Genomic DNA, 27507 nt, shown 5'->3' with positions numbered 1-27507 from the left:
ATTCTGTCCATTAAAATAACATCGAATTTATCATAAATACAGTGTAGACATTATTAATGTTGTAAATTACTATTGTAGCTGGAAACGGCTGATTTTTAATGGAATATCTACATAGGCGTACAATGGCCCATTATCAGCAACCATCACTCTCATGTTCCAATGGCACGTTGTGTTATCTAATCCAAATTTAGCATTGTAAAAAAAACAATTTGATCATTAGAAAACCCTTTTGTAATTATGTTAGCACAGCTGAAAAATGTCCTGATTAAAAAAAGTCCTCAACTGGCAGCTTCATTAAATAGTACCCGCAAAACACCAGTCTCAACGTCAACAGTAAAGAGGCAAATCCGGGATGCTGGCCTTCTAGGCAGAGTTCCTCTGTCCAGTGTATGTGTTCTTTTGCCCATCCTCATCTTTTCATTTTATTGGCCAGTCTGAGATATGGCTTTTTCTTTGCAACTCTGCCTAGAAGGACAGCATCCCGGAGTCGCCGCTTCACTGTTTACGTTGAGACTGGTGTTTTGCGGGTACTATTTAATGAAGCTGCCAGTTGAGGACTTGTGAGGCATCGGTTTCTCAAACTAGACACTAATGTACTTGTTCTCTTGCTCAGTTGTGCACCGGGGCCTCCCACTCCTCTTTCTATTCTGGTTAGAGACAGTTTGCACTGTTCTGTGAAGGGAGTAGTAAACAGCGTTGTACGAGATATTCAGTTTCTTGGCAATTTGTCACATGGAAAAGCCTTTATTTCTCAGAACAAGAATAGACTGATGAGTTTCAGAAGAAAGGTCTTTGTTTCTGGCCATTTTGAGCCTGTAATCGAACCCACAAATGCTGATGCTTCAGATACTCAACTAGTCTGAAGAAGGCCAGTGTTATTGCTTCTTTAAAATCAGCACAAAGGTTTTCAGCTGTGCTAACATAATTGCAAAAGGGTTTCTAATGATCAATTAGCCTTTTAAAATGCTAAACTTGGATTAGCTAACACAACGTGCCATTGGAACACAGGAGTGATGGTTGCTGATAATGGGCCTCTGTATGCCTATTCCATAAAAATAAAACAAATTCTTCCATTTCCAGCTACAATAGTCATTTACAACATTAACAATGTCTACATTGTATTTCTGATCAATTTTATGTTCTTTTAATGGACAAAAAAATGTGTTCTTTGAAAAACAAGGACATTTCTAAGTGAACCCAAACTTTTGAACTTTAGTGTAGATGTGGTTTCCTCTTGTTCTGCTCATTATCTAATTAGGTCAAGTTATGGGAGCACCAATGGTACCTTTGCACCAAAGGGCATGGTTGTGTGTTGTCACGTTGCCAAAATGAGCGTCACATTTTGTTCCACAAGAGGCATGGCCCCTACATCAACTTTCCAGAATCTATGAACTGGATTCCGTGATCGCTAAGCTTCGGCGAATGAAGGGGAGCCAATAAGCGTTCTTTCACTGCTACCGGGAGGACAAAGGCCAATGGTCCTTCTCATAACTAGGACCCAGAGTCCTGCTGAAAAACAACAACAAAAGCAAACAAGGGAAAGGGACTTGTGCTCCGTATCTGTCAGGCCACATTAGCCGAGAGATGCACGGCAGGTAGCAGCCACACAACACCTACAATGACAAAGCAGAAAGTTACCGCTCCACAGCCAACTCAATTACCAGCAACAAAGCAAATCTCACACAACTATGCCCTTTTTGGGCATAGACGTAGCTGCCGAACAGCCAACCAACATCCTATACTGGCTTGAAATCAGGAGTTCTTGGTGCAGTCATTTACCAAGCTTGCTGTCTAGTATTTCTCACTTGCAGTCAGTCACAAACATGGTGGACCTGTCCGTTCTGCAGCTGAACCACCACCATCCAGAGCAAGGTCCATGCACTGTGGAACACACCCAGGATATGGAGAGAGGGTCTCTGGGGAAACTTGGTGTTGGCCAAGACTGGAGGGCAGTGGGAGGACGAGTGGCTGGGTGCCAGTGCAGCCGTGCCATGTCTCTCTATGACACTGGGCCATCATCCACATGCACCACGGGGGTCACACAATCTCTTCGAATTTAATTCAGTGCCACATTTGTCACAAGGGTTCGAATGGCCTTTTCTTGTAAAGACAGTTATGGTGTATCGTTTCATGATTGCCCCTTCCATTTGCATCACACGTCATTTGAGCCAAATGGTGCTCCGACTCTTTACATGTCCTCTTTCTATATTGGAGGCAGGGCACTTATTGTAAAGAAATATATACAAATGTTTTTTAAAGTGACTGTGATGTGTACTTTTAGGAGATACAGAAGTCAATAAAATAGTAATTGGTGTCATTGAGCACTGCAGGAGGGGACAGTACCGCAAAACCAGCAATGTTTAAGTCAAGCTCTGTGTGGACACCTCCAAGAACAGCCACCTGCTCACATATTTTAGGACTGAGGTATAACATTAAAGCCCTTGACTGTGGCTAATGTGTAGCTTTGCTTGATCCAATTCCATGTTGAGACTACACATTGGTCCTAAGCTGTGTTGTAGAACTCATATCCAATTTCTGTTTTTCACTTATTTAGCATAGTTAAATTGCATTATTGTAGTACGACAGAAGCGTTTTATCTATGATTACCGGTTTGGTTGGACCAGTCCCATGACAGAGTGATGCTGGTGTGAGTCTTTGACTGACCTCTGGTTGTTGATGGTGGACGGGGAGCAGGTGGGCCACAGCGTTGGGCCCCAGTGTAGCCATGAGAGCCATCCTGTGATCGGACACCTTGGCCTTCTGCCACACCACCACCTGCAACAACACGTAGCAGCTTATTTTCAGTCTGGCTAAAAAAAGACCACCTGCCGGATCTCGAAATCAAGACAGTAGACGCTGACCACCAGTCAAAGCCTCTCCTGTAGCACTTCCCTTACCTGTGTGGTGGCACAAGAGGGGCTAAGAGAGAGGTTTACGGTGTCAACTGTTCCAGAAAGACCTGAACCAGACCAGGGGGTTTGGGGAAGGCTAGAGAACAAGTTAGTGAACACTGGTGCATATGTTAGGTCACATACTGTAAGAGCAGTTCTACTGAATCAGCGAGTCTGTGCTAGCACCTTGGAGCTTGTAAAACAGACACTAGTTCACATTCTCAAAATCAGCATGTTGTCTGAGCATATTATTCAACCCAATGGATCAATGTGCACTGCATAATGAAAGTTGACCACAGTGGCCACAAGGTTACACAATCTTCCTCATCACTGTGCAACCTCCACCGAGGCACGGATTCCTCAGATTTTCCTTCGTGTCAGATGTATGAGAGGAAAGTAGTCCAGGAGAAAAAGCAAACACATTCACACCCACGGGTGGCCCTGTCATTGGTGTCCACCAACGAGTACATCTCCAGGGTGTTGATTTCTGTAAGCATGCTGCCCGCAGCAGCACACGTCTATGCAATGAAATATGCTATTTAGTGACTGTAAACGGATCACTCCCGTAAAAAGCACTTGGAGAAGCCATGAAACCCAACACAGGCTGAAGTGCAAAGTTCGGGATACGGGATATGTCTCCCAAGTGCTAGTGCCATGAAATGGGGACACACTCCTCCCTTGATGATCTCCGAGTGATTTCAATGAAAAGTATACGGCGGTCGAGTAACTCCTCTGACTCCCTCCCCTATTATTTTATTCCAAGTGGCCAATGACTGAAACTGAATCTCAAAATCAAATTGTATTGGCGGCGTACACTATTTGCAGATGTTCAGTGAAATGCTTTTGTATCTAGCTCCAACAGTGCAGTAATACCTAACAAAACAAAAACACACACAAACCCCAAAAGAATGAGCAATGTCAGAGTCTGGAATATAAATATATACACCGAAAAAAAAAAATATATATATATATATATATATATATATATATATATAAAACATGCAACAATTTCAAAGATTTGAATACAGTTACAGTTCATATAAAGGAAATCAGTAAATTGAAATAAAGTCATTAGGCCCTAATTTATGGATTTTACATACAGATATGCATCTGTTGGTCACAGATCCCTTTAAAAAAGTAGAGGCGTGTATCAGAAAACCAGTCAGTATCTGGTGTGACCATTTGCCACATGCAGCGAGACATATCCTTTGCATAAAGTGCATCAGGCTGTTGATTGTGGCCTGTGGAATGTTGCCCCACTCCTCTTCGATGGCTGTGTGAAGTTGCTGGACATTGGCGGGAACTGGAACATGCAGTTCCATGTCAATCCAGAGCATCCCAAACATGCTCATTGGATCACACCTGGAGAGTATGAAGCCCATGGAAGAACTGGGCCATTTTTAGCTTCCAGGAATTGTGTACAGATCCTTGTGACATGGGGCCATGCATTATCATGCTGAAACAGGTGATGGCGGCGGATGAATGGCATAACAGTGGGCCTCAGGACCCTATGTTGAAGAGCAGCGTAGAGTAGGTGTTGTTGCCTAACTTCGCCACCTGGGGTCGGCCGTCAGGAAGTCCAGGACCCAGTTATACAGGGCAGGGTTCAGACTCAGGGCCCCGAGGTTAGTGATGAACTTGGAGGGCCCTATTGTCTTGAAAGCTGAGCTGTAGTTGATGAGCAGCATTCTTACATAGGTAGGTAGGTATTCCTCTTGTCCAGATGGGATAGGGCAGTGTGCATTGCGTTTGCGTCATCCCTGGATCTGTTGGGGCAGTATGCAAATTGTAGTGGGTGTCGGTTAAGGTGATATGATCCTTAACAAGCCAATCAAAGCAAAATGATGACAGAAGTGCGTGCTCGTCTGAAATAAAAGATCCCAGAAAATGTTCCATGCACGTATTTCTCCTTTGCCAAGATAATCTAAATCACTGGCCACTTTAATAAATCGAACACTAGTCACTTTAATAATGTTTACATATCTTGCATTACTTATCTCATATGTATATACTGTATCTTAGTCTGTCGCTCTGATATTGCTCGTCCAAATATTTATATATTCTTAATTCATCATTCCTTTACTTAGATGTGTGTGTATTGGGTATATGTTGTGAAATGTTTAGATATTACTTGTTAGTATATTACTGCACTGTCAGAGCTAGAAACAAACATTTCGCTACACCCACAATAACATCTGCTAAACATGTGTATGTGATCAATACAATTTGATCTGACAGGTGTGGCATATCAAGTAACTTATTAAATTAGCATGATCATTACAGATGTTTCAAGTTGAGGGAGTGTGTAATTGGCATGCTGACTGCAGGAATGCCCATCAGAGGTGTTGTCAGAGAATTGAATGTTAATTTCTCCACCATAAGCCCCCTCCAACGTCATTTTAGAGAATTTGACAGTACGTCTAACCGGCCTCACAACCGCAGACCACGTGTAACCACACCAGCCAAGGACCTCTACATCTGGCTTCTTCACCTGCTGGATCATGAGACCAGCCACCCGGACAGCTTATGAAACTTTGGGTTTGCACAAACAAAGAATTCCTGCACAAATTGTCACAGGGAAGCTCATTTGCGAACTCGTCGTCCTCAATGTCTTGAATTGACTGCAGATATGCATTGTAACCGACTTCATTTGGCAAATGAAGGAGTCAAATAGACAGGCCTGGATGGGCCCTCCGCAAGGCTCACAAAATCATTTTAGACCCAAGCCACCCCCTGTACCCGGACTTTGAACTACTTCCGGACTTTAATTGGTATGTAACTGTTATGAAAGTTGTCAATTTTGTTTTGTATTTAAACGCCACTTTAAATGTGTACACTGCAACAAAATTTCCCCATGGGGACAATAAAGTCAGTAAGTAGGTAAATGCTAAACTTCAATGGCCACTGGCATGCTGGAGAAGTGTGCTCTTCACAGATGAATCCCGGTTTCAACTGTACCGGTCAGATGGCAGACAGCGTGTATGGTATTACGGACAACGAACACAATTGCATTTTATTGATGGCAATTTGAATGCACAGAGATACTGTGACGAGATCCTGAGGCCCATTGTTGTACCATTCATCTGCCGCCATCACCACGTTCCAGCATGATAATGCACGGCCCCATGTCGCAAGGATCTGTACACAAATCCTGGAAGCTAAAAATGCCCCAGTTCTTCCATGGCCTGCATACTTACCAGACATGTTCCCACCCAAGGAGCATGTTTGGGATGCTCTGGATTGAGGTGTATAACAGTGTGTTCCAGTTCCCACTAATATCCAGCAACTTCGCACAGCCATTGAAGAGGAGTGGGACAACATTCCACAGGCCACAATCAACAGCTTGATCAACTCTATGCAACAGGAGATGTGACCAATGCAGCGCGACACCCCAGATGCGAACTGTTTTTCTGATCTACACCCCTACCTTTTATTTTTTAATAAGGCATCTGTGACCAACACATGCATATGTGAAATCCATAGATGAGGGTCTAATGACCTAATTTCATTTGACTGATTCCTTTATATGAACTGTAACTTAGTCAAATCTTTGAAATTGTTGAATGTTGCGTTTATATTTTCGTTCAGTGTAAGTTACATTTCTGTATTTCATTTTCAATAAATTTGCACAAATGTCAAGAAACTTGTTTTTACTTTGTCATTATGGGGTATTGTATGCAGATGGGTGAGAAAAAAATACATGTAATCCATTTTGAACTCTGGCTGTAACACAACAAAATATGGAATAAGTCGAGGGGTATGAATGGTTTCTGAAGACACTGTACCTGCGTATGACACTGATCTACAAGTCAGATGTGCGCACAGCGCGGGAGACTCAATGGCGTGAGCAGCTGTGAGGTAGCTAGGCCTACCCTATCCCTGTTCTAATATTCGTAGGCTACACCTGTGCTGCACCTTCAGCATTCAGATGTTCAGATGTAAAATGGCTTTCACAATATTAAAATCATAGGCTTTAATGCGGGACAACCAATGTAATTTGCTGGGTCATTGTTACCAAATGCGCTGTAGAAAATAGTGTTTTTACCGGTAGAGCTGTGTGGGCTACCGGGGTGGACACAATTCACATCTCGCTGATTGAACATGTTACTGCTAATAGTTTTTTTTTCGGTCATTACATGAACAGGGTAAAAGTGTCATTTCATAACAAGGACAGCAATCATTTTTGTGAGCTGCACTGGTCTGAACGGGAGAAGAGAGCAGCTCTCCTCCGTAAAGTTCCAAACGGTCAAAAACATTCGCTTTTGTGACAGGGGTGAAATCCAAAGCTGTGTTATACACTGCTCAAAAAAATAAAGGGAACACTTAAACAACACAATGTACTTCCAAGTCAATCTCACTTCTGTGAAATCAAACTGTCCACTTAGGAAGCAACACTGATTGACAATAAATTTCACATGGGTTTGTGAAAATGGAATAGACAACAGGTGGAAATTACAGGCAATTAGCAAGACACCCCCAATAAAGGAGTGGTTCTGCGGGTGGTGACCACAGACCACTTCTCAGTTCCTATGCTTCCTGGCTGATGTTTTGGTCACTTTTGAATGCTGGCGGTGCTTTCACGCTAGTGCTAACATGAGACGGAGTCTACAACCCACACAAGTGGCTCAGGTAGTGCAGCTCATCCAGGATGGTACATCAATGCGAGCTGTGGCAAGAAGGCTTGCTGTGTCTGTCAGCGTAGTGTCCAGAGCATGGAGGCGCTACCAGAAGACAGGCCAGTACATCAGGGGACGTGGAGGAGGCCGTAGGAGGGCAACAACCCAGCAGCAGGACCGCTACCTCCGCCTTTGTGCAAGGAGGAGCATTGCCAGAGCCCTGCAAAATGACCTCCAGCAGGTCACAAATGTGCATGCGTCTGCTCAAACGGTCAGAAACAGACTCCATGAGGGTGGTATGAGGGCCCGACGTCCACAGGTGGGGGTTGTGCTTACAGCCCAACACCGTGCAGGACGTTTGGCATTTGCCAGAGAACACCAAGATTGGCAAATTCGCCACTGGCGCCCTGTGCTCTTCACAGATGAAAGCAGGTTCACACTGAGCACGTGACAGACGTGACAGAGTCTGGAGACGCCGTGGAGAACGTTCTGCTGCCTGCAACATCCTCCAGCATGACAGGTTTGGCGGTGGGCCAGTCATGGTGTGGGGTGGCATTTCTTTGGGGGGGCCGCACGGCCCTCCATGTGCTCGCCAGAGGTAGCCTGACTGCCATTAGGTACCGAGATGAGATCCTCAGAGCCCTTGTGAGACCATATGCTGGTGCGGTTGGCCCTGGGTTCCTCCTAATGCAAGACCTCATGTGGCTGGAGTGTGTCAGCAGTTCCTGCAAGAGGAAGGCATTGATGCTATGGACTGGCCCGCCCATTCCCCAGACCTGAATCCAATTGAGCACATCTGGGACATCATGTCTCGCTCCATCCACCAACGCCACGTTGCACCACAGACTATCCAGGAGTTGGCGGATGCTTTAGTCCAGGTCTGGGAGGAGATCCCTCAGGAGACCACCATCCGCCACCTCATCAGGAGCATGACCAGGCGTTGTAGGGAGGTCATACGGGCACGTGGAGGCCACACACACTACTGAGCCTCATTTTGACTTGTTTTAAGGACATTACATCAAAGTTGGATCAGCCTGTAGTGTGGTTTTCCACTTTAATTTTGAGTGTGACTCTAAATCCAGACCTCCATGGGTTGATAAATTTGATTTCCATTGATCATTTGTGTGATTTTGTTGTCAGCACATTCAACTATGTAAAGAAAAAAAGTACTTAAGAATATTTCATTCATTCAGATCTAAGGTGTTATTTTAGTGTTCCCTTTATTTTTTTGAGCAGTGTATTAATTGGCTATGTAGGTCATTGCTCATTTCCAAATGACATATTACTAGCTCAAAACAATTTGATCTTATATATGACAAGTTAAATCACTGGGTGATGAGAATTTCAGATCAATTGCCCCCCTCATCTGATTGTGGTAGATGCTCAGTCTGCCCTATGGCTCAGCTCACACACTACATCATACAAAACACACAGCTCAGAAGTCAGCTGAGACAGAGCCAATCGTTTCAAACTAAAAGTATCGTACCTGTATGGTATCGGAGCCCATGTAACAAGATGTGTATCGAATTGTGTTTGTACGGAGAGAAACACATCCCTGGAATAAGATGATCTACCATTTTAAGTCCCATCAAGACACCACTAACGTATCAAATCACACACAGCATTAACAACACTCTAAACAGTGATTATTGGGAGGTGGTATGCAGGGATTGGTTTCATGGAATATACAGACAGATGAGGACACCTTGTGGTAAGAAGTATAAGATTCATAAATAATGAGAAAGAAGTTGTACCTTATTGTGAGTGAGGGTGAGTCTCAGCTCTGGTTTTATAATGGCATAGGCCATGAGCAGGTCCTGCACCTTCTTCAACTCCTCCTTGCACTTCTTCGTGTTGGCATAGTACTGCCTCCTCACTGGGAGATTCTTAAACAGCTTCAGCGCACAGACTGTGGTACCTGAAAAGACATCAAAGTTCATGTCTACCCATAACATTTCTCTCTGTCAAGTATACATAATAAATATTGCTGGAATCGGACGGAATGGATCGTCCGTTTCAGTAAAAAGGAAAAAGCCAAACCTTGCCCTAGGTGAGAGGGCTTCTGGGAAACAATACTTCCCGTGAGGTCAAGCGTGTATTGGGTCCCGACGTCGTCCTCTGACGTCTTTGTCGTGACAGCTACCTGGTGGGAGTCAATGGGACAAATCTATCACAGCTACTTAGTTCCGCTTTTGACTTTTTGGAGGAGAATTGTCTAAAAGACAGATATATCTGACCTCTGCCACAGCGCAGATAGAGCCCAGGGCCTCTCCTCTGAAGCCATATGTTGCCAGGTGCTCCAGGTCATCGTGGCTGCAGATCTTAGAGGTGTAGTGTTGCACAGCCATCACAGCAGTATCAGCAGCTTTGATGCCAGAGCCATTGTCTCTGATTTCTATTCGATCAAAACCATAATTCTCCTAAGACATGACATAAACAAAAAACAGAATGCAGTTCATAAGAAATTGTAGTTAGTTCAGTGTAGTCCCTTCAAAAGTCTCTCAAAAGCAGATTTAGTTTTGGGTCCTATTAACACCTAAGACCTTAAAAGTACCTTTTGTGGGTTGATCTGATCATATTTTAGTGTCCACTGCAGCTTAGTTTCCAATTCAAGAGGAGGAAGTACAAGAAAATAATCAATTGTGCTTCAATAAAACATTAGCTTCCTTCCATACAGGCTAGATGTGCTAGATGCTTGGAGGCATTTGATATTGACGATGTGTTGTTCACAGTTCCGGAAAAATGTCTTCCTCTTCATAAGTGGATTTGCTTCCCTCTTGGCAATATAGGAGAAGAGTTAGAAATATTAGTCCAATAAAAAAGCTTCACTATGTCCTCAGAGGCTGGCTGTGCTGCCTGAAAGTATTACTGCTGACAGCTCATTAAGAAATGGCTTTGAAGTGGGCAAAGACTGCATTGATGAGAGTGAACTCAAGTATTCCGCCATGCCAAGAAAAACAAGCTCACACTGAGAGCAGGTGAGCTGAGCCCACTCGAAATGGGAAAATATCTTAGGAATTCAGATGACATGACCATTAGTACACTACAACCATTTCAGACAGTAATTGGGAGTTGGAGACAGTGTGTGTTGCTAGCTATTCATTTTATCATGACAGGTTAAACAGCATACCTTAAAAAGGGCAATTCTGCCACTTTTCAACCTCATTCATCATCTCCAACACAAAACCATTGCAAACACACAGGGCCTTCGGAAAGTACTCATACTCCTAGACTTTCTCCACATTGTTATATTACAGCCTTATTCTAAAATGGACCAAATCATGTATTTTCCTCAGCAATCTACACTCAATACCCCATAATGACAAAGTGAAAACAGGTTTAGACATTTTTGCAAATGTATTCAAAATAGAAAACAAAAATACATTATTTACATAAGTATTCAGACCCTTTGCGATGAGACTCTAAATTGAGCTCAGGTGCATCCTGTTTCCAATGATCATCCTTGAGCTGTTTCTACAAAGTGATTGTCCACCTGTTGTAAATTCAATTGTTTGTTCATGGATTTGGAAGGCACACGTCTAAATAAAGTCTCACAGTTGACAGTAAATGTCAGTGCAAAAACCTAGCCATGAGGTCAAAGGAATTGTCCACAGAGCTCCGAGACAGGATTGTGTCAAAGCACAGATCTTGGGAAGGGAACCAAAAAAATGTCTGCAGCATTGAAGGTCTCCAAAACCCAAAAGCCTCTCATTCCTAAATGGAAGACGTTTGGAGCCACCAAGACTCTTCCTAGAGCTGGCAGCCAAGCCAAACTGAGCAATAAGGGGAAAAGGGCCTTGGCAGGGAGGTGACCAAGAACTTGATGGTCACTCTGACAGAGCTATAGAGTTCCTCTGTGGAGATGGGAAAACTGTAAAGAAGGACAACCATCTCTGCAGCACTCCACCAATCAGGCCTTTATGGTAGAGGGCCAGAGAAGCCACTCCTCAGTAAAAGCCACATGACAGCCCGCTTGAAGTTTGCCAAAAAGGCACCTAAAGACTATCAGACATGAGAAACAAGATTCTCTGGTCTGTTGAAACCAAGATTGAACTCTTTGACCTGAATGCCAAGCGTTACGTCGAGGAAACCTGGCCCCATTCCCACAATGAAGCATGGTGGTGGCAGCATCATGCAATGGGGATGTTTTTCAGCGACAGGGACTGGGAGACTAGTCAGGATGAGGCAAAAATGAACGGAGCAAAGTACAGAGAGATCCTTGTTAAAAACCTGCTCCAGAGCGCCATCTTTTCTCTTTGCTTATTTGAGCTGTTCTTGCCACAATATGGACTTGGTCTTTTACCAAATAGGGCTATCTTCTGTATACCACCCCTACCTTCCACAACACAACTGATTGGGTCAAATGCATTAAGGAAAGAAAGTCCACAAATTAACTTTTAACAAGGCACACCTGTTAATTGAAATGCATTCCAGGTGACTACCTCATGAAGCTGGTTGAGAGAATGCCAAGACTGTGCAAAGCTGTCATCAAGGCAAAGGGTGACTACTTTGAAGAATCTGAAAAATATATTTTGATTTAACACTTTTTTTGCTTACTACATGATTCCATATGTGTTATTTCATGTCTTCGCTAAATTCTAATATGTAGAAAATAGTACAAATAAAGAAAAACCATGGAATGAGTAGTTGTGTCCAAACTTTGACTGGTACTGTAGCTGTGTAGCAACGATCCCCATCCAGCTTTACAGAGCTTGAGAGGATCTGCAGAGAAGAATGAGAGAATCTCCCCAAATATAGGTGTGCCAAGCTTGTAGCGTCATACCCAAGAAGACTGGAGGCTGCAGCGAGCCTAAGGTGCTTCAAAAAAGTACTTAGTAAAAGGTCTGAATACTTATGTAAATGTTATATTTCCGTTTTTTATTTAGTAAAAATGTACACAAATTTAAAAAAAAAAATTTTTGCTTTGTCATTACGAGGTAGTGTGTAGATTGATGGGGGAAAATAATTTAATACATTTTAGAATAAGGATGTAACTTGTGGAAAACGTCAAGGGATCTGAATACTTTCCGATTGCACTGTATGTGAAAACATTTCTATGATCTGTGGTTAAGAAGACAAGGTCCTCTGTCGTAACCGGTCGTAACCGGCCGCGACCGGGAGGTCCGTGGGGCGACGCACAATTGGCCTAGCGTCGTCCGGGTTAGGGAGGGTTTGGCCGGTAGGGAAATCCTTGTCTCATCGCGCACCAGTGACTCCTGTGGCGGGCTGGGCGCAGTGTGCGCTAACCGAGGTTGCCAGGTGCACGATGTTTCCTCCGACACATTGGTGCGGCTGGCTTCCGGGTTGGATGGCGCTCTGTTAACAAGCAGTGCGGCTTGGTTGGGTTGTGTATCGGAGGACGCATGACTTTCAACCTTCGTCTCTCCCGAGCCCGTACGGGAGTTGCAGCGATGAGACAAGATAGTAGCTACTACAACAATTGGATACCACGAAATTGGGGAGAAAAAGGGGTAAAATGTAAAATAAAAATTTAAAAGACAAGTTCCTAAAAAAAATGCAGGGTAGGAGTAACCCTTAACGTTCATTCTTGTATATATGTTGAAAATGGCAGATTTGGGCAATTATAAGCCTCCTAAATTGGAACGTAGTGGCTGTACAGTAACATGCCATATATACATGATGTCAGAGCTCTGGCTCTGCGCTTCACTGTGCTGTATGGTTTTGACTGACAGCCGTTCTGAATTTGAACACTGTGAGCAACAAGAAGTTACCCCGATCCCTCCTGGCAATTTTTGCACATTATTTGTTGTCTACAAGAATGAAATGCTGTAAATTAAGATGACTATGTATTTTGACAGATGAGACATTGAGTATTAAAATAAATACTGCTTTGATGTCATAAAAGCAAGCCATGAGTCCAAATGTGCACTTCACATTTCCAAATCATCAAACTCATGTCATATACAGTGTCAACTTTTATGAAAACTATGTTTGATGTACAGTTACAAGATGACATGCCGTCATACCCTGGGTTGTTCTGAACAGAATGACCCCATTGGTTTTTTAAATTTACCACGGCAAACCTACTTGAATGCACTCATGACTCCTTTCTATGCGCACCAAAATGACGATCTATTTTCTGAATTGCATTGTGAAAGCCTAACACTAAGATCGTATTTTATAACTTAGCTAGTCAAGTTGGCAATAGAGCAAGCTTTCAAATCATGATAGATTGCAATTTATAATGGACTGTTTTTGGATTGCGTAAACATTAATTTTGTGATGGCAGGGATGCAGGGTTGCATTCCAAACTAAAAGTTCCTTCTAGTCATAAAAGTTCATTAAGACTGCTTAGGAACTGTGCACACTTCGAACCACTAGGCTACCTGCCACCCCATGTAGAAAAACATATTTTCACATATGAAGACACTTATTGTGCTGGAGTTAATGAAAATTAGGTTGAAAAGTGGTGCAATTGCCCTTTAAGTAGGCCTAATTCTCACCAGGGAAAACAAGTCAAATATGTGCTTTACAATGTGACAATTTCAACATGCCATTAGTGATTTTCATGTGCTTACCTGGTCACAGTAACGGTTAAAATAATATTTTACCAGTTTAATGTCGATGCTCAAGGCACCAGCATCCAAGGAATTCTCCAGCAGCTCCTTCACCACGTTTACCACAGAGGTGATGACCTGACAGCTGGACAGAAGCCTCACGGTATCTGCAGGCAGCCGGTTCATGATTTGTTACTGTTTATGGACACCTGCAATATGGAGAAAAAAAACTGATATGACATTGTAGCACAGATGGAACAATGAGATATATTTCACTGGAATATAAAATATGAAGCATCCACTTGGCGTTTCCACTCACTACCAAATATAGCAGGCAGTGGGAGAAGATGAAACGAGATTGATTTTGGCCTACAATCTGCAAATATTCTCATCGATTAAAGTTAAAAATCACATTGTTTAGAAGGAGTGTAAAGTCGAATTGAGTTATTGCATACGCGCATTTCACGAGTAGGCGTTCCCGAACGGAAATATTTAGACGTCTGCAAGAACGGGCCAATAGGATCTCGCTTGGCTGCAACGCCACTATGACTCATCTATTCCAATTGGAAACGACAGGCCATGGTCTATCTTGGTTTAGTTATACCAATCTTTGATTGTAGTGCAATGAGATGTCACTCACAACACAATTGCTAGCTAACTGGTTGGCTGATTAGGGTTAAATTAGCTAGCAAGGGTGTATTCATTCCGCAGATTCGGTTGCTAACAGTTTGTTAAAACGGAACGGAGGGGGACTTCAATTAATTTGTCCAATATAAACTCTCGTTTTAGTTGCAGCTAATTATTATACCCATGGTTGGCTGAGTGAATAACATTAGCTAGTTAACTAACCTTACCTGACAGCCATGAACTCTAGAAACGATGAATACATTTACAATACATTTTAACACAATGCACAACTCACTGGTGGACTGTGTAGTTATTTATTTGAAAGACAGCTGTCTCCTACCTCCGCGTCCGGTCTGGTTCAATAACAATAACGCAAATACACGTGCTAAAACATTAGACGCTGTGAAGTAGTTCAGTGTGTAAAGCAGGCAAGAATAATGAAGTATTTCCAGGTCACGGATTTTTGGAATCATTCAGAATAAGAGTCCCGTCCAGTATACTTGGTAAATAAAAGTTAGGACTAACATTATGGAAAATGTGCACAATTATCGATATATTTTATCCTACACTGAACAAAAATACGCAAAGTATTGGTTTCATGAGCTGAATTATTTTTATTTGTTTAAATGTTCCATACGCACAAAAAGTGTGTTTCTCTCAAATTCGGTGGACAAATTTGGTTACTTCCCTGTTAATGAGCATTTCTCCTTTGCAAAGATAATCCATCCACAGGTGTGGCATATGAAGAAGCTAATTGAACAGCATGATCATTATACAGGTGCACCTTGAGCTGGGGACAATAAAATACCACTTTAAAATGTGCAGTTTTATCACAGCACAATGCCACTGATGTCTCAAGTTGAGGGAGCGTGCAATTGGCAAACTGACTGCCGGAATATCCACCAGAGCTGTTGCCAGATAATTGAATGCTACCTCCAACATCGTTTTAGAGAATTTGGCAGTATGTCCAATCAGCCTCACAACCGCCGACCACCTGTAACCACGCCAGCCCAGGACCTCCACATCTGGCTTCTTCACCTGCATTACCATCTGAGAGGGGGTGGGATGGTGCTGAGGAGAATTTCTGTCTGTAATAAAGCCCTTTTTGGGGGGGAAACTAATTCTGATTGGCTGGGCCTGGCTCCACCGTGGGTGGGCCTGGCTGCCAAGTGGGTGGGCCTATGCCTTCCAAGGCCCACTCATGGCTGCACCCCTGCCCAGTTGTGAAATCCATAGATTAGGGCCTAATTAATTTATTTCAATTGACGGATTTCCTTACATGAACTGTAACTCAGTAAATCATTGAAATAGTTGCATGTTGCCATTGTATTTTTTTCAGATTAGTTATCATACAAAGAATAATAAAAATGATTTCTATAAGATATTATGTTTGTTGTTTTTTTCAAGACTAAATCGTCAACAATGTTTTTTGTGTGTGTACCCCTATAATTTTTTTGCACCATGTACACAATTTTCTGTACATTTTGTCACAGGTAAAGGGTGTCCATTCTAGTCAGGACCACTTCTAGTTTCCAAATCCACAGAGTTTCACCCATAGGAGCGTGCTGCTCATTTTGTGCTCCTGAAATGAACTCAGCAACAAACAAAATAGGTCCTCTTAATGTCAACTGCGTTTATTTTCAGCAAACTTAACATGTGCAAATATTTGTAAGAACATAAGATTCAACAACTGAGACATAAACTGAATAAGTTCCACAGACATGTGACTAACAGAAATTGAATAATTTGTCCCTGAACAAAGGGGGGGTCAAAATAAGTAACAGTCAGTATCTGGTGTGGCCACCAGCTGCATTACGTACTGCAGTGCATCTCCTCCTCATGGACTGCACCAGATTTGCCAGTTCTTGCTGTGAGATGTTACCCCACTCTTCCACCAATGCACCTGCAAGTTCCCAGACATTTCTTGGGGAATGGCCCTAGTCCTCACCCTCCGATCCAACACGTCCCAGACGTGCTCAATGGGATTGAGATCCGGGCTCTTCGTTGGCCATGGCAGAACACTGACATTCCTGTCTTGCAGGAAATCATGCACAGAACGAGTAGTATGGCTGGTGGCATTGTCATGCTGGAGGGTCATGTCAGGATGGGCCTGCAGGAAGGATACCACATGAAGGAGGAGGATGTCATCCTTGTAACGCACAGCGTTGAGACAGTGTTTAAACATTGGAATAAAACAAGCTTTTATTTTGGGTTCTGATTGGGTACGACAGTTGAACTAAGCACATGTGGTATGTATAAGTTAATCGTCAAGAATCAAAATGGGTGTGTGCATACACAATTAAGTCAAATGGATGTTGCAATGGATGATTACTTTTAAAGCTGTTAACAATAAAATCAATGATATAGTATTATTTGTGCTATAAAGGCAATTAACTTTTCCCTTTTTTTCATATTGTTGAACAAAATTCTAAGTTTGCTAACATTTCCACATAAAATGTAATGAAATTCGACCATTTTTATCGATTTTTTACGATCTTCATTGCGGGACTTTTATTTTGAAGGAAAATCGCGGAGGTCACGGCCTTCTTCTTCTTCTTGCTTCTTGCAAATTAGCGCCTTCACACCTTTGGCATGTGATTGGCTGTTTGGAAAGTTAGTTCCCAACTAAGTACATCCGGGTTATGGATTTTTTGAACTCCTTCAGAGTAAGAGTTATGACCTGTACACTTTGTAAATTAATAAAATTATGACAAATGTGCACAATTACTGATATATTTTATACTAGCTATACTAGCTATAATTTAAAGTATTTCCATAAGATATGATGTGATTCGTTTGTATATTTTTTCAAGCCTAAATGGTCACAATGTTATTTTGTGTGTGTGTGTGTATTTCCTATAATTTATTGCACCTACATTGTGTCACAGTAAAAGGGGGTTCCATTCACTTGTAGTTTCCAAATCGACAGAGTTTACACCCCTAGGAGCGTTGCTGGGGGGGGGGGGGGGGGGGGGGGGGGGGGGGGGGGGGGAATGTAAGCCTTTTCTGTGTGCACGCCTTTCCTCAGCACTTCTCAGTCGTTAGTATTCGGACACCTTATGCAGGTGCTTAACGGGCTTTGCAGGCGTGGTTCCCTTCCGCGCTGAAGACATTTTATTTGACAGATTTTCTTGTGGCATTTTCATTCAATAGGGTTTTCAGTACATTTATCTTAAGCCATCCCTATAAATGTGGTGTACCTTTAATTTGAAGTTTGTAAACAGACACTAGATACATAGATACATTGAGAGAACAGTGTCAGAATATAGGGATCAATGAAAGAAAGCCATCTAAATATATGCATATTAGTCTCCGCCTCAGTACCAACTGGTAGATTTAAAAATACTCTGATCTTGTAGATTATTTAGGCAAATTTAAGGGTTAGGAAAGTATGTATGAATCATACAAAAAAATATTTGGAGAGCCTTTATACACTATAATATATTGAGGAATAAAAAATATAGTGGTTTGAATTCATCCAGACTTTTGTCATATTCAAGTTCAATCCATGGAACATTGGAAGGTGGATAAAAGTGTACCATAGGGGTTGAACAATAGTCCTATAAATCTAACCTATCTGTGACTAATCAGGGAACTGCATGACAACGGTGTAATTGTGAACCATGCACAAGGTTTCATAATGATTCCATAATGATTCAAATTGGCTGCATGTCCCAAATTATTGCACAATGTTAGCATAATATGATCCACTAACGCTAGCGACCCTTAGGAAAAACAAAGAAAGGTAAATGGAATAGAATAGAATGATGCAAAAAGATAAACCACAAATTGAAGAAAACAAACACTAAAGTGACAGTTACGGTGGCTTCCGAAAGTGGCTAACATTTAACATGATACAATTTGTCAAATAAAATAGAGAAAAGCCTGGGCATAGTCTATAATTAAAACATTATAAAGTGCATACATCCTCTCAGCAGGTTCAGCCCAACAGAAGCCTATAGCTTGAGTGTCCAAATTTCATCCACGCAAATTATGAGGGCACACAAATAAAATTCTGAATAACGACACAGCTATTTTACAGCCTATTTCACTGTGGAAAAGGGGCTGCAATACCTCATGTTGATATTATTTTCAATTTGCTTCCATATGGCTGGTTTCACATTCATCTCCAGAAATCATAAGGAATCATTCTCTAAAACAATTGCTATGTGTATTTACAATACCCTTTACCTTACTAACTTACCTAGCTCTTATCAATAGCTCTTAAGGTGCATGGAGAATGCTGTTATTTATATCAGGGGGAAAAAGTAGATACCTTTTCCCACTTGGAACCGGCAGGTTCACTCTACCTTATTCATGGTTTCCTTGCACGTAAAGGTGGTGGAATTATGAGGGCATTAAGTCAAGATCAGAATACGACTTATCTGTAGACACATCCACCACACCTTAAATTCTTAGATCTCCACCACGAATGAATAGCGGGTGAATAACTCCTACTTAAACTCAAGGTCAGAATACACAGAGAGAAAAGTACATAAAAGGGAATGACGTTCCATATACATGCACTTAACTTGGGTCGGAATCAGGGCCATAGAGAAAAGTGCATAAAAAGTGAATTATGTTCCATTTATGCACTGTTAGCAAGGGTCGGAATTGGCCCCATAGTGTTTTGCTTGGGACCAATGGAGTGAGTGCAATAGAAAGTGCTGTTAGGTATTTAGACCTCAGTCCCCCAAGTAAAAATATTCTACAGACCGTACTGTGTAATCACAACCCCACCTTTACTTCGGCACATAAAATTGTTTTGTTTTTTCTCTATAAGCCAATATGTAATTTATAGACCCAAAGTGTATTGCATTGGGACCAATGGAGTGAGTGGAGTAGAAAGTGCTGATGGGTATTTAGACCTCAGTCCCCATGAAATAACTGCATATATAGATACTACAGACCCAACTAAGTATTCCCAACCCCACTTTTACCTCAGCACATAGAATCGTTTTTTCTCTACACCCCAATGTTTTGAACATACCAACCTGAACATTGTATTTTTCGAGAGTGGTCTTATTTTTTATTTTATTTAGGAGCATATTTGTATAATTGTTTTCATAAAGTCCTCTTTGCATCTGCTTAGACGCACAATAAAAAAAATGACATTGATTCAAATGTAATATCTTTGAATGAGTTATCCACATTGCAATGTTTTGAAAGGCTGGCTTTTATTTATTTTTTTAGGATTCCTAATTGCAACTCAAGTGACGTCATCGTTTGTGCCGCTAGTGAAGGGGAGCTTGGCCTTCTGTCGTTCTTACTGCCACGTTTAAAAACCGATTCATAACAAGGTACTCCAGTAAGTACATGACCATATCTGTGTTGACTGTTTGGTAAAATATTTGATAACACTATTGATATGCAAATATTGTGACTTATGTATTGCTATTTTCGCGAAAAAATAGCTAGCTAGCAAGTTAGCAATTCAACTGGTGTTGTTTCAAGCATACAATACTTCACTTGACTTGTTGAAAGTAGCTGGAGCTTGGCTGTTGGCTAAAGTAAGCTAGCTACTTAGTTTCCAGCGGAATCGTTAGCTGGCACTTAAAGACATGTGAAAGTAATGGTAGATACCTAGCTAATGTTAGCTAGTGCGGCTAAGCTAACTAGAAATTAGCCATTGATCGTGACTCTCAGTTCCATTGCATTAAACATAAGTCATTGGATGAAGGCATCTTCTGTACGGGGGCGTTTTGTTAAAAGCCCCGACGCTCGGTCTGAACATTTTCACGCATGGCTTGAAGCATAAGGATCTTATCTTTCATATCAGTGAGAACCTTTTTGTTTTTTGAAAAGTATTTAAGTGGATATACACATTTTTATAGGGTTAATGTTCCCACATGGCCATATCTCCATGTTATGGAAAACAGATGGTAGACAGGCACCACCTGTGCTAATTCGCTATCTAACGTTAGCATGATCGGGTGGAGGCACCCATAGCTGTATGGATCTGTGCTAAACCGCTACAATATCTTCTTTTATTTGAAGGATTTTGTTTATCGCCGATGAAAGATGAGGGACATATACATACACCTATAATACATAAGACTTAATATGTTTATGGAAATGTAAAAAAAATTCAAGAATGCATAAAAAGTGATTAAAAACCACCCCTTAGTACCGCAGATCACAATACATCAATTGCACCAAACTACAACGGGAAGATGTGGTCAGAAAAGGGGAGAATGATGCCAGTGATTCCTTAGAGGGCTGCTTTGAGTGTGTTCAGAGGGAGCAAGTCTTGAGGCCACAAATTCTGTGAGGATATTATTATTCATTCCAAAACTTAAAAGTTATTTTCTAACAAAAAACCCATGATCAAAAAGGATCTGAAAAGAAAATAGCATTTACCACTGGCAACAAGACTGAAGGTAAACTAATTCAATCCAAATTAAATAAACAGATGAAACGGGCCAAGAGAGTGTACAAGGATAAGGTGGAAAGGCTCTTTCAGGAAGGTAAAGCCAGAGGTGCTTGGAGAGTGTGAAAACACTGGCAGGCCTTAACAACACCCAACTGTCCCCTGTTCCAAAATACAAATATTTTGTTGACTTTGCAGAGAAACTCAAGTTAATTTTTTTGTTGTAGATTTGACCAATATGACTTTGCAATGGAAAAGAAGGAGCTGAACTCTGACCTAAACATGTCACACACTGGAACAAATGTTGAGCTTCAACCAAAAGATGAAGACGCTGTATTTAAAAGGATAAAGTACCATGGCCATACAATATTAGTGGTTGCCTACACTCAAGTTTGCTTACAAGCGGCACAGGGGTGTTTATGATGCAGTTCAGTCCCTACTGCACTGTGCCTACACCCACCTGGAGAAACCCAAGACATGCGTCAGAATGGTATTTGTGGATTTCTCAAGTGCCTTTTAATATAGTCCTCACTTAATGGGTTAAAAGCTCCAGAACATGAATGTCAATCCACATCTGATTCTCTGGGTCCTCTCCTTTCTGACAAATAGAGAACAGCCAGTCAGATTCAATTGTCTCATTGCAGCTTTTCCAGAACCATCTTTACAGAATCACCACAAGGCTCCGTCATCTCACCTGTTTTAGGAGCTCAGACCCAGAGATGATGTTCATCAAGTATTCAGATGACACAGTAATTATGGACACAGCAGGCAACTCAGAAGGGCACCTCGAGGCTGAAATGGACATGTTTTTACAGTGGTGTATACAGAACTACCTGGACCTCAATGCAACCAAAACCAAAGACCTGGTCATTGACTACAGAAGAGCCCAACCTACCATCCCCACCACTGGAGATGAACAGACAGATCATTGAGCGAGTGGAGGACTACAAATTCCTAGGAACCATCATTGGCAACAAGTTAGCTCTCCCGACAAAAGAAACATTGAACACATTCACTCAATGTCAACAATGTCTGTTATTTATACAGAAATGGAGAAAGTTTAATGTACAATCAATCCTCCAAGCATTTTATGCAGGGCATTCGGGAAGTTTTCAGACCCCTCAACTTTTTCCACATTTTGTTACATTAGAGGCTTATTCTAAAAAGGATTACATAATCCCCCCCTCAAATCTACACACACTACCCCATAATGACAAAGCAAAAATAGGTTTTAGACATTTTTGCAAACCTATTAAAAACAAAGATACCTTATTTACATAAGTATTCAGACCCTTTGCTATGAGACTTGAATTTGAGCTCAGGTGCATCCTGTTTCCATTGATCATCCTTCAGCTGTTTCTACAACTTGATTGGAGTCTACCTGTGGTAAATTCAATTGATTGGACATGATTTGGAAAGGCACACACCTGTCCAAATAAAGTCCCACAGTTGACAGTGCATGTCAGAGCAACAACCAAGTCATGAGGTCAAAGGAATTATCCGCAGAGCTCCGAGACAGGATTGTGTCGAGGCACAGATTTGGGGAAGGGTACTAAATCTTGGTCCCGGGAGGTGACCAAGAACCCCATGGTTACTCTGACAGAGCTCCAGAGTTCCTCTGTGAGGATGGGATAACCTTCCAGAAGGACAACCATCTCTGCAGCACTCCACCAATCAGGCCTTTATGGTAGAGTGCCAGACAAAGCCACTCCTCAGTAAAATACACATGACAGCCCGCTTGGAGTTTGCCAAAAGGCACCTAAAGACTCTCAGACCATGAGAAACAAGATTCTCTGGTCTGACGAAACGAAGATTGAACTCTTTGACCTGAGTGCCAAGCATCACGTCTGGAGGAAACCTGACACCATCCTTACGGTGAAGCATGGTGGTGGCAGCATCATGCTGTGGGGATGTTATTCAGCGACAGGGACTGGGAGACTAGTCAGGATCGAGGGAAAGATGAACGGAGCACAGTACAGAGATCCTTGACGAAAACCTGCTCCAGAGCGCTCAGGACCTCCAACTGGGGGCGAAGGTTCATCTCCCAACAGGACAATGACCCTAAGCACACAGCCAAGACAACGCTGGAGTGGCTTCGGAACAAGTCTCTGGATGTTCTTGAGTGGCCCAGCCAGACTTGAACCTGATCAAACATCTCTGGAGAGACCTGAAAATAGTTGTGCATCAATGCTCCAACCTAACAGAGCTTGAGAGGCTCTGCAGAGAGTGGGAGAAACTCTCCAAATACAGGTGTGCCAAGCTTGTAGCGTCATACCCAAGAATCAAGGCTTTAATCACTGCCAAAGGTGCTTCAACAAAGTACTGAGTAAATAGTCTGAATACTTATGTTAATGTGATTTCATTATTATTATTTTTTTTATACAGAAAGAAAAAAAAATATATATTATTTTTTTACTTTTTTAATTTTTTTTTAATTTTACCCCTTTTTCTCCCCAATTTCGTAGTATCCAATTGTTGTAGTAGCTACTATCTTGTCTCATCGCTACAACTCCCGTACGGGCTCGAGAGAGACGAAGGTTGAAAGTCATGCGTCCTCCGATACACAACCAACCAAGCCGCTGCTTCTTTAACACAGCGCACATCCAACCCGGAAGCCAGCCGCACCAATGCGCCGGAGGAAACACTGTGCACCTGGCCACCTTGGCTAGCGTACACTGCGCCCAGCCCGCCACAGGAGTCGCTGGTGCGCGATGAGACAAGGACACCCCTACCGACCAAGCCCTCCCTAACCCGGGCGACGCTAGGCCAATTGTGCGTCGCCCCACGGACCTCCCGGTCGCGGCCGGTTACGACAGAGCCTGGGCGCGAACCCAGGACTCTGATGGCACAGCTGGCGCTGCAGTACAGCGCCCTTAACCACTGCGCCACCCGGGAGGCCAAAATATACTGTTTTTGATTTGTCATTATGAAGTATTCTGCGTAGATGAGGGAAAAAAAGACAATTTAATCAATTTTGGAACAAGGCTGTAATGTAACAAAACTTGAAAAAAGTCAAGGGGTCTGAATAATTTCTGAATGCACTGTATATGCTTTATAGAGTCCATCTTTGCCTTTTAATATTACGGGTTTTAGGGAACGTTTTAGGGAATATTGTTTGGTGCTCTAGGGAACAGATCAGATTCCATTTAACAGGGTAATAAGAATCAGTGGGAAGGTCATCAGAGCAAGCAAGTGTCTGCCATAGCATTGTTGCTGCACTTTTCAAATGAAAAGCCTCAGTGCAGCTGCTTTTGAATGCATGGCCCTCATGGGACATTTGCAAGTGAATAGGTTGGTTTCCCCTTTAATGCTTGAAAGCGAAAATGCTACACACTTTCTCCAAATGGCTGAGATACCAGCAAACCCTATTCCAAGCATACTGGTATATAAACAAGGATAGCTACTTGCCCACAGTTAAGTTTTTCGACATCACCATTATCAAGAACTTGAGAAATCTGAGAATTTATGACGCAACTTCAAACTTTAAATCTCAAGCCAACCAATTGTCTGAAAAGCAACTCTCAGACAATTTAAAGGCCAAATAGGTTACAATATTTCATGTTGTGGAAAGCGTAATTTTAATGATTTGTCTGAAAACAACAGCAAGGGGTATTGTTGTGCAAGAAAGGTGAAAGTGTACTACATAGCCTAAGCAGATCATGTTCATTTTATTTGCGTAATCTATCCTGTACCTGCAGGCTATGAACTTTGTGTATTGCAGTAGTAATTGGCTCCCTGTTGGGATAATTTATGAGTGACACATTTTTGTGATGTTTTCAAAGGAATAAGGTGTATTCATCAGTAACACAATCCTCATACTCCTCTTGTTCACAGAAACAAAATGAATGTTGGCGTAGCGCACAGTGAGGTGAACCCCAACACTCGGGTCATGAACAGTCGAGGGATCTGGCTCACCTATGCCCTCGGTGTTGGAATGCTTCACATTGTGCTCTTGAGCATACCCTTCTTCAGTGTACCTGTGGTGTGGACTCTCACAAATGTTATACACAATTTTGTAAGTCATTTATCTTCTCACGCTTTAATAGCCTATCACCAGTTTGTTCTTCTTACTTTCAGCCATATCATGGTAAACCCCCTCCCCCCTTCCTTCAAAGTTGTTGCCTAGACAATTGTTGCTTCCTCATTGCACTGGCCTCTCATTGTTCCTTGCACAATCTGTTGAATAAAGAAACAAGGTCACTGACATGACAACTCACTAAGTTTAACTGTTGTCCCCATATTGGAAAAGTCTTCTATATCATGGCCCTAAGGAAGGCCATTAAAAGGGAACCACAATATCCTGCTATTTCAGTTCAGCAGCTTATTGTTTACTGTATCTTTCGCTTGCCATTAACTGCTAATTCAGCTGGTATATGAAGACTTTTCACAGACCCTGTTATTTAATAGAATGTAGCATTCTCATTCAAATTACCTGATGTTCTCAGTGCCAAGTGTTGTAAAGGAACGTAGGAAGTGAATAACAAGAACATACTCACTCCAATGTCCCACGTATGACCTAGTAGTTCATAAAGTATCAGTTGAGGTATTTGTTAGAGGCTTTGGTCAGCTTTGCACCAGTAAGCAGATTTCACACGCACTCCGCTTCTTAGCATAAATACAGTTCCGATTCTATCCCAGCTCATTCCAAGGAAGGATGAATTCAAATAAACATTTCATTGTAATGAACCAAAAGGACACGTAGTTGTTCTGCAACATCTACCCTCAGTCACCATTTGCTACTTTATGATTAGTTTGTCTTGTCTTAGTGGACGGTCTCTCGCCATCAAGATTTGGACTCATTCACTGTGTGTCTGTCTTGCAGGGGATGTATGTCTTCATGCATGCAGTGAAAGGCACTCCGTTTGAGACCCCAGACCAAGGCAAAGCCCGGCTCCTGACACATTGGGAACAGTTGGACTACGGCGTGCAGTTCACATCATCCAGAAAATTCTTCACCATCTCCCCAATCATTTTGTACGTCGCCTCCCGTCATTTAGAACAAGAGGTTACATTTTTGTCCATTGGCTTTAGATACCCATTTTAGCATCTAATGCAGAAATAATTGCAAACTGTATGGGACGGTTTCCCGGACACAGATCAATCCTAGTCCTGGACTAAAAATCACTTAAATCCTCCATTGAGAATGTGTTTTAGTCCAGGATAGGCTTAATCTGTGTCTGGGAAACCGGCCCTATAAATTCCAACTGTTGACCATGTTGCAGAGCTTTTTTTAACTGACACATTTGCTAACTTGTCTTATTTTTTTTTCTCCCCCTAGATATTTTCTTGCAAGTTTCTACACGAAGTACGACACTACACACTTTGTCATAAACACTGCCTCCCTTTTGAGTGTGCTGATCCCCAAATTGCCACAACTACACGGAGTCCGCATCTTTGGCATCAACAAGTATTAAGCTGAGTGTTGAGAGTCAGTGGTGTGACAAACTCTCAAAGGAGCTATTGGCTCATAGCAAGATGAATAGTTAACCCTATTTACTCTGTACCACTGGAGTTTGTACTGAGCAGTTTTGTACGGTATGTGTAATTGTCACTCATTGTTTAGATACGCCAGGTTAAACTATAGTGGGAGACTTGGAGAGCGACGATAATTCCATGTGCATTACTAACTTAAGTAAATATTTAATTATTATTATTTTTAATCTACATAGACCTGGGCTGGCCCATGTTTAAAAAGTGGAGCTTTTTTTGTTCTGTTTTTGTTTGCCCTCACTTCACACAGTGACAAAGATTGCGTTCCTCCTTGTTACAATAAATGTTTCTCATCGTAACCGAAAGCCTTGGAAATATCAGATGCATTTTTAAAGATAATTTCTCCATAAAAGTAGGAGCCTATGGTTCAATGTTTGACACTTATTTTTAGATGGGTTATCATTGCTGAAAATAACTGAACAATATGAAATACACATTTCTTATGATTTCCTTGGTATATAAATCATTTCTCATTGTTACTCAGTTATATAGGGCAGGCATTTTTTTTCAGTGTATATAGTTGTATGTATAGGTTAATGTCTTTCTTGATGATTTTTCATAAGATGTGTTGTCAGATGAAAGTGTTTACTGAGACGGGTCTACGGTTTGCCTATGTACCTATATTCATGTCGCTGTACTTGTTTAGGAGATCTGCTGGATGGTATTACCAAGGCAGCTAGTCCTGTTCTGTTTGGTCATGGCTTATCCACGGTATTCTTGGAGCTTTGTCAGCCCCTGTATCTAACATCATTAAAACATTTGTGCCCTTAAAAGCAGTGTGTATGTCTTAACTGGCTAAATTTATTGAGGGAAATGGATGGAAACCCATATTTTGACATGCACTGACTACAGTGGGAGATGAGCATAAAAACAAGCTGTGACAAAAGCTTTGTTTAAAATGAAATGCAATAAAGTAAAACAATTTATGTAATCCAAAATGTTGTTACACCCTGATCTTATTCCTAAACCGTGTGTGCATAGTAATCTGACATGTG

General features: G+C 41.9%; 2 protein-coding genes across 5 annotated transcripts in view; one reads left to right on the top strand and one right to left on the bottom strand.

The window, feature by feature from the left end:
• Positions 1-15082, bottom strand: part of LOC139380381 (PMS1 homolog 1, mismatch repair system component) — a 65601-nt gene extending 50519 nt beyond the window's left edge. The window contains exons 1-6 of one of the 3 annotated variants that reach the window (XM_071123011.1): positions 14993-15082; positions 14080-14234; positions 9745-9927; positions 9548-9650; positions 9262-9425; positions 2665-2775 (exon numbers count right to left, since the gene is read on the bottom strand). In XM_071123011.1, coding sequence (XP_070979112.1) covers positions 2665-2775; positions 9262-9425; positions 9548-9650; positions 9745-9927; positions 14080-14211 — 693 coding nt within the window. In that variant the 5' untranslated portion in view covers positions 14212-14234; positions 14993-15082. Of the gene's footprint in view, positions 1-2664; positions 2776-9261; positions 9426-9547; positions 9651-9744; positions 9928-10061; positions 10190-14079; positions 14235-14947 lie in introns of those variants that run through there. The other 2 variants (XM_071123012.1, XM_071123013.1) reach the window with 2 other exon arrangements.
• Positions 15083-19843: 4761 nt separating this feature from the next.
• LOC139380175 (ORMDL sphingolipid biosynthesis regulator 1) lies at positions 19844-27450 on the top strand. Of its 2 annotated transcripts, none has more exons than XM_071122627.1 (4): positions 19844-19960; positions 24857-25037; positions 25845-25996; positions 26301-27450. In XM_071122627.1, exons 2-4 carry the CDS (start codon positions 24864-24866, stop codon positions 26434-26436), a joined length of 462 nt encoding a protein of 153 aa, XP_070978728.1. In that variant the 5' UTR covers positions 19844-19960; positions 24857-24863; the 3' UTR covers positions 26437-27450. The 2 variants fall into 2 exon arrangements, with proteins under 2 accessions (XP_070978728.1, XP_070978729.1); XM_071122628.1 differs by having other exon boundaries at positions 19846-19952.
• Positions 27451-27507: the final 57 nt, after the last annotated feature.

The sequence above is a fragment of the Oncorhynchus clarkii genome, chromosome 22 (assembly GCF_045791955.1).
Source record: "Oncorhynchus clarkii lewisi isolate Uvic-CL-2024 chromosome 22, UVic_Ocla_1.0, whole genome shotgun sequence".
Classification (NCBI taxonomy): Eukaryota; Metazoa; Chordata; class Actinopteri; order Salmoniformes; family Salmonidae; genus Oncorhynchus; species Oncorhynchus clarkii.
The sequence above is the reverse complement of the archived record's forward strand: the minus strand, read 5'-3'. Positions and strand labels throughout refer to the sequence as shown.

Excerpts from the sequence above, each read along its gene's own strand:
- LOC139380175 (XM_071122627.1), top strand. The coding sequence starts at position 24,864 with ATGAATGTTGGCGTAGCGCACAGTGAGGTGAACCCCAACACTCGGGTC. Across the intron at positions 25,038-25,844 it reads CAAATGTTATACACAATTTT|GGGATGTATGTCTTCATGCA; the intron begins GTAAGTCATTTA and ends TCTGTCTTGCAG. Across the intron at positions 25,997-26,300 it reads ACCATCTCCCCAATCATTTT|ATATTTTCTTGCAAGTTTCT; the intron begins GTACGTCGCCTC and ends TTCTCCCCCTAG.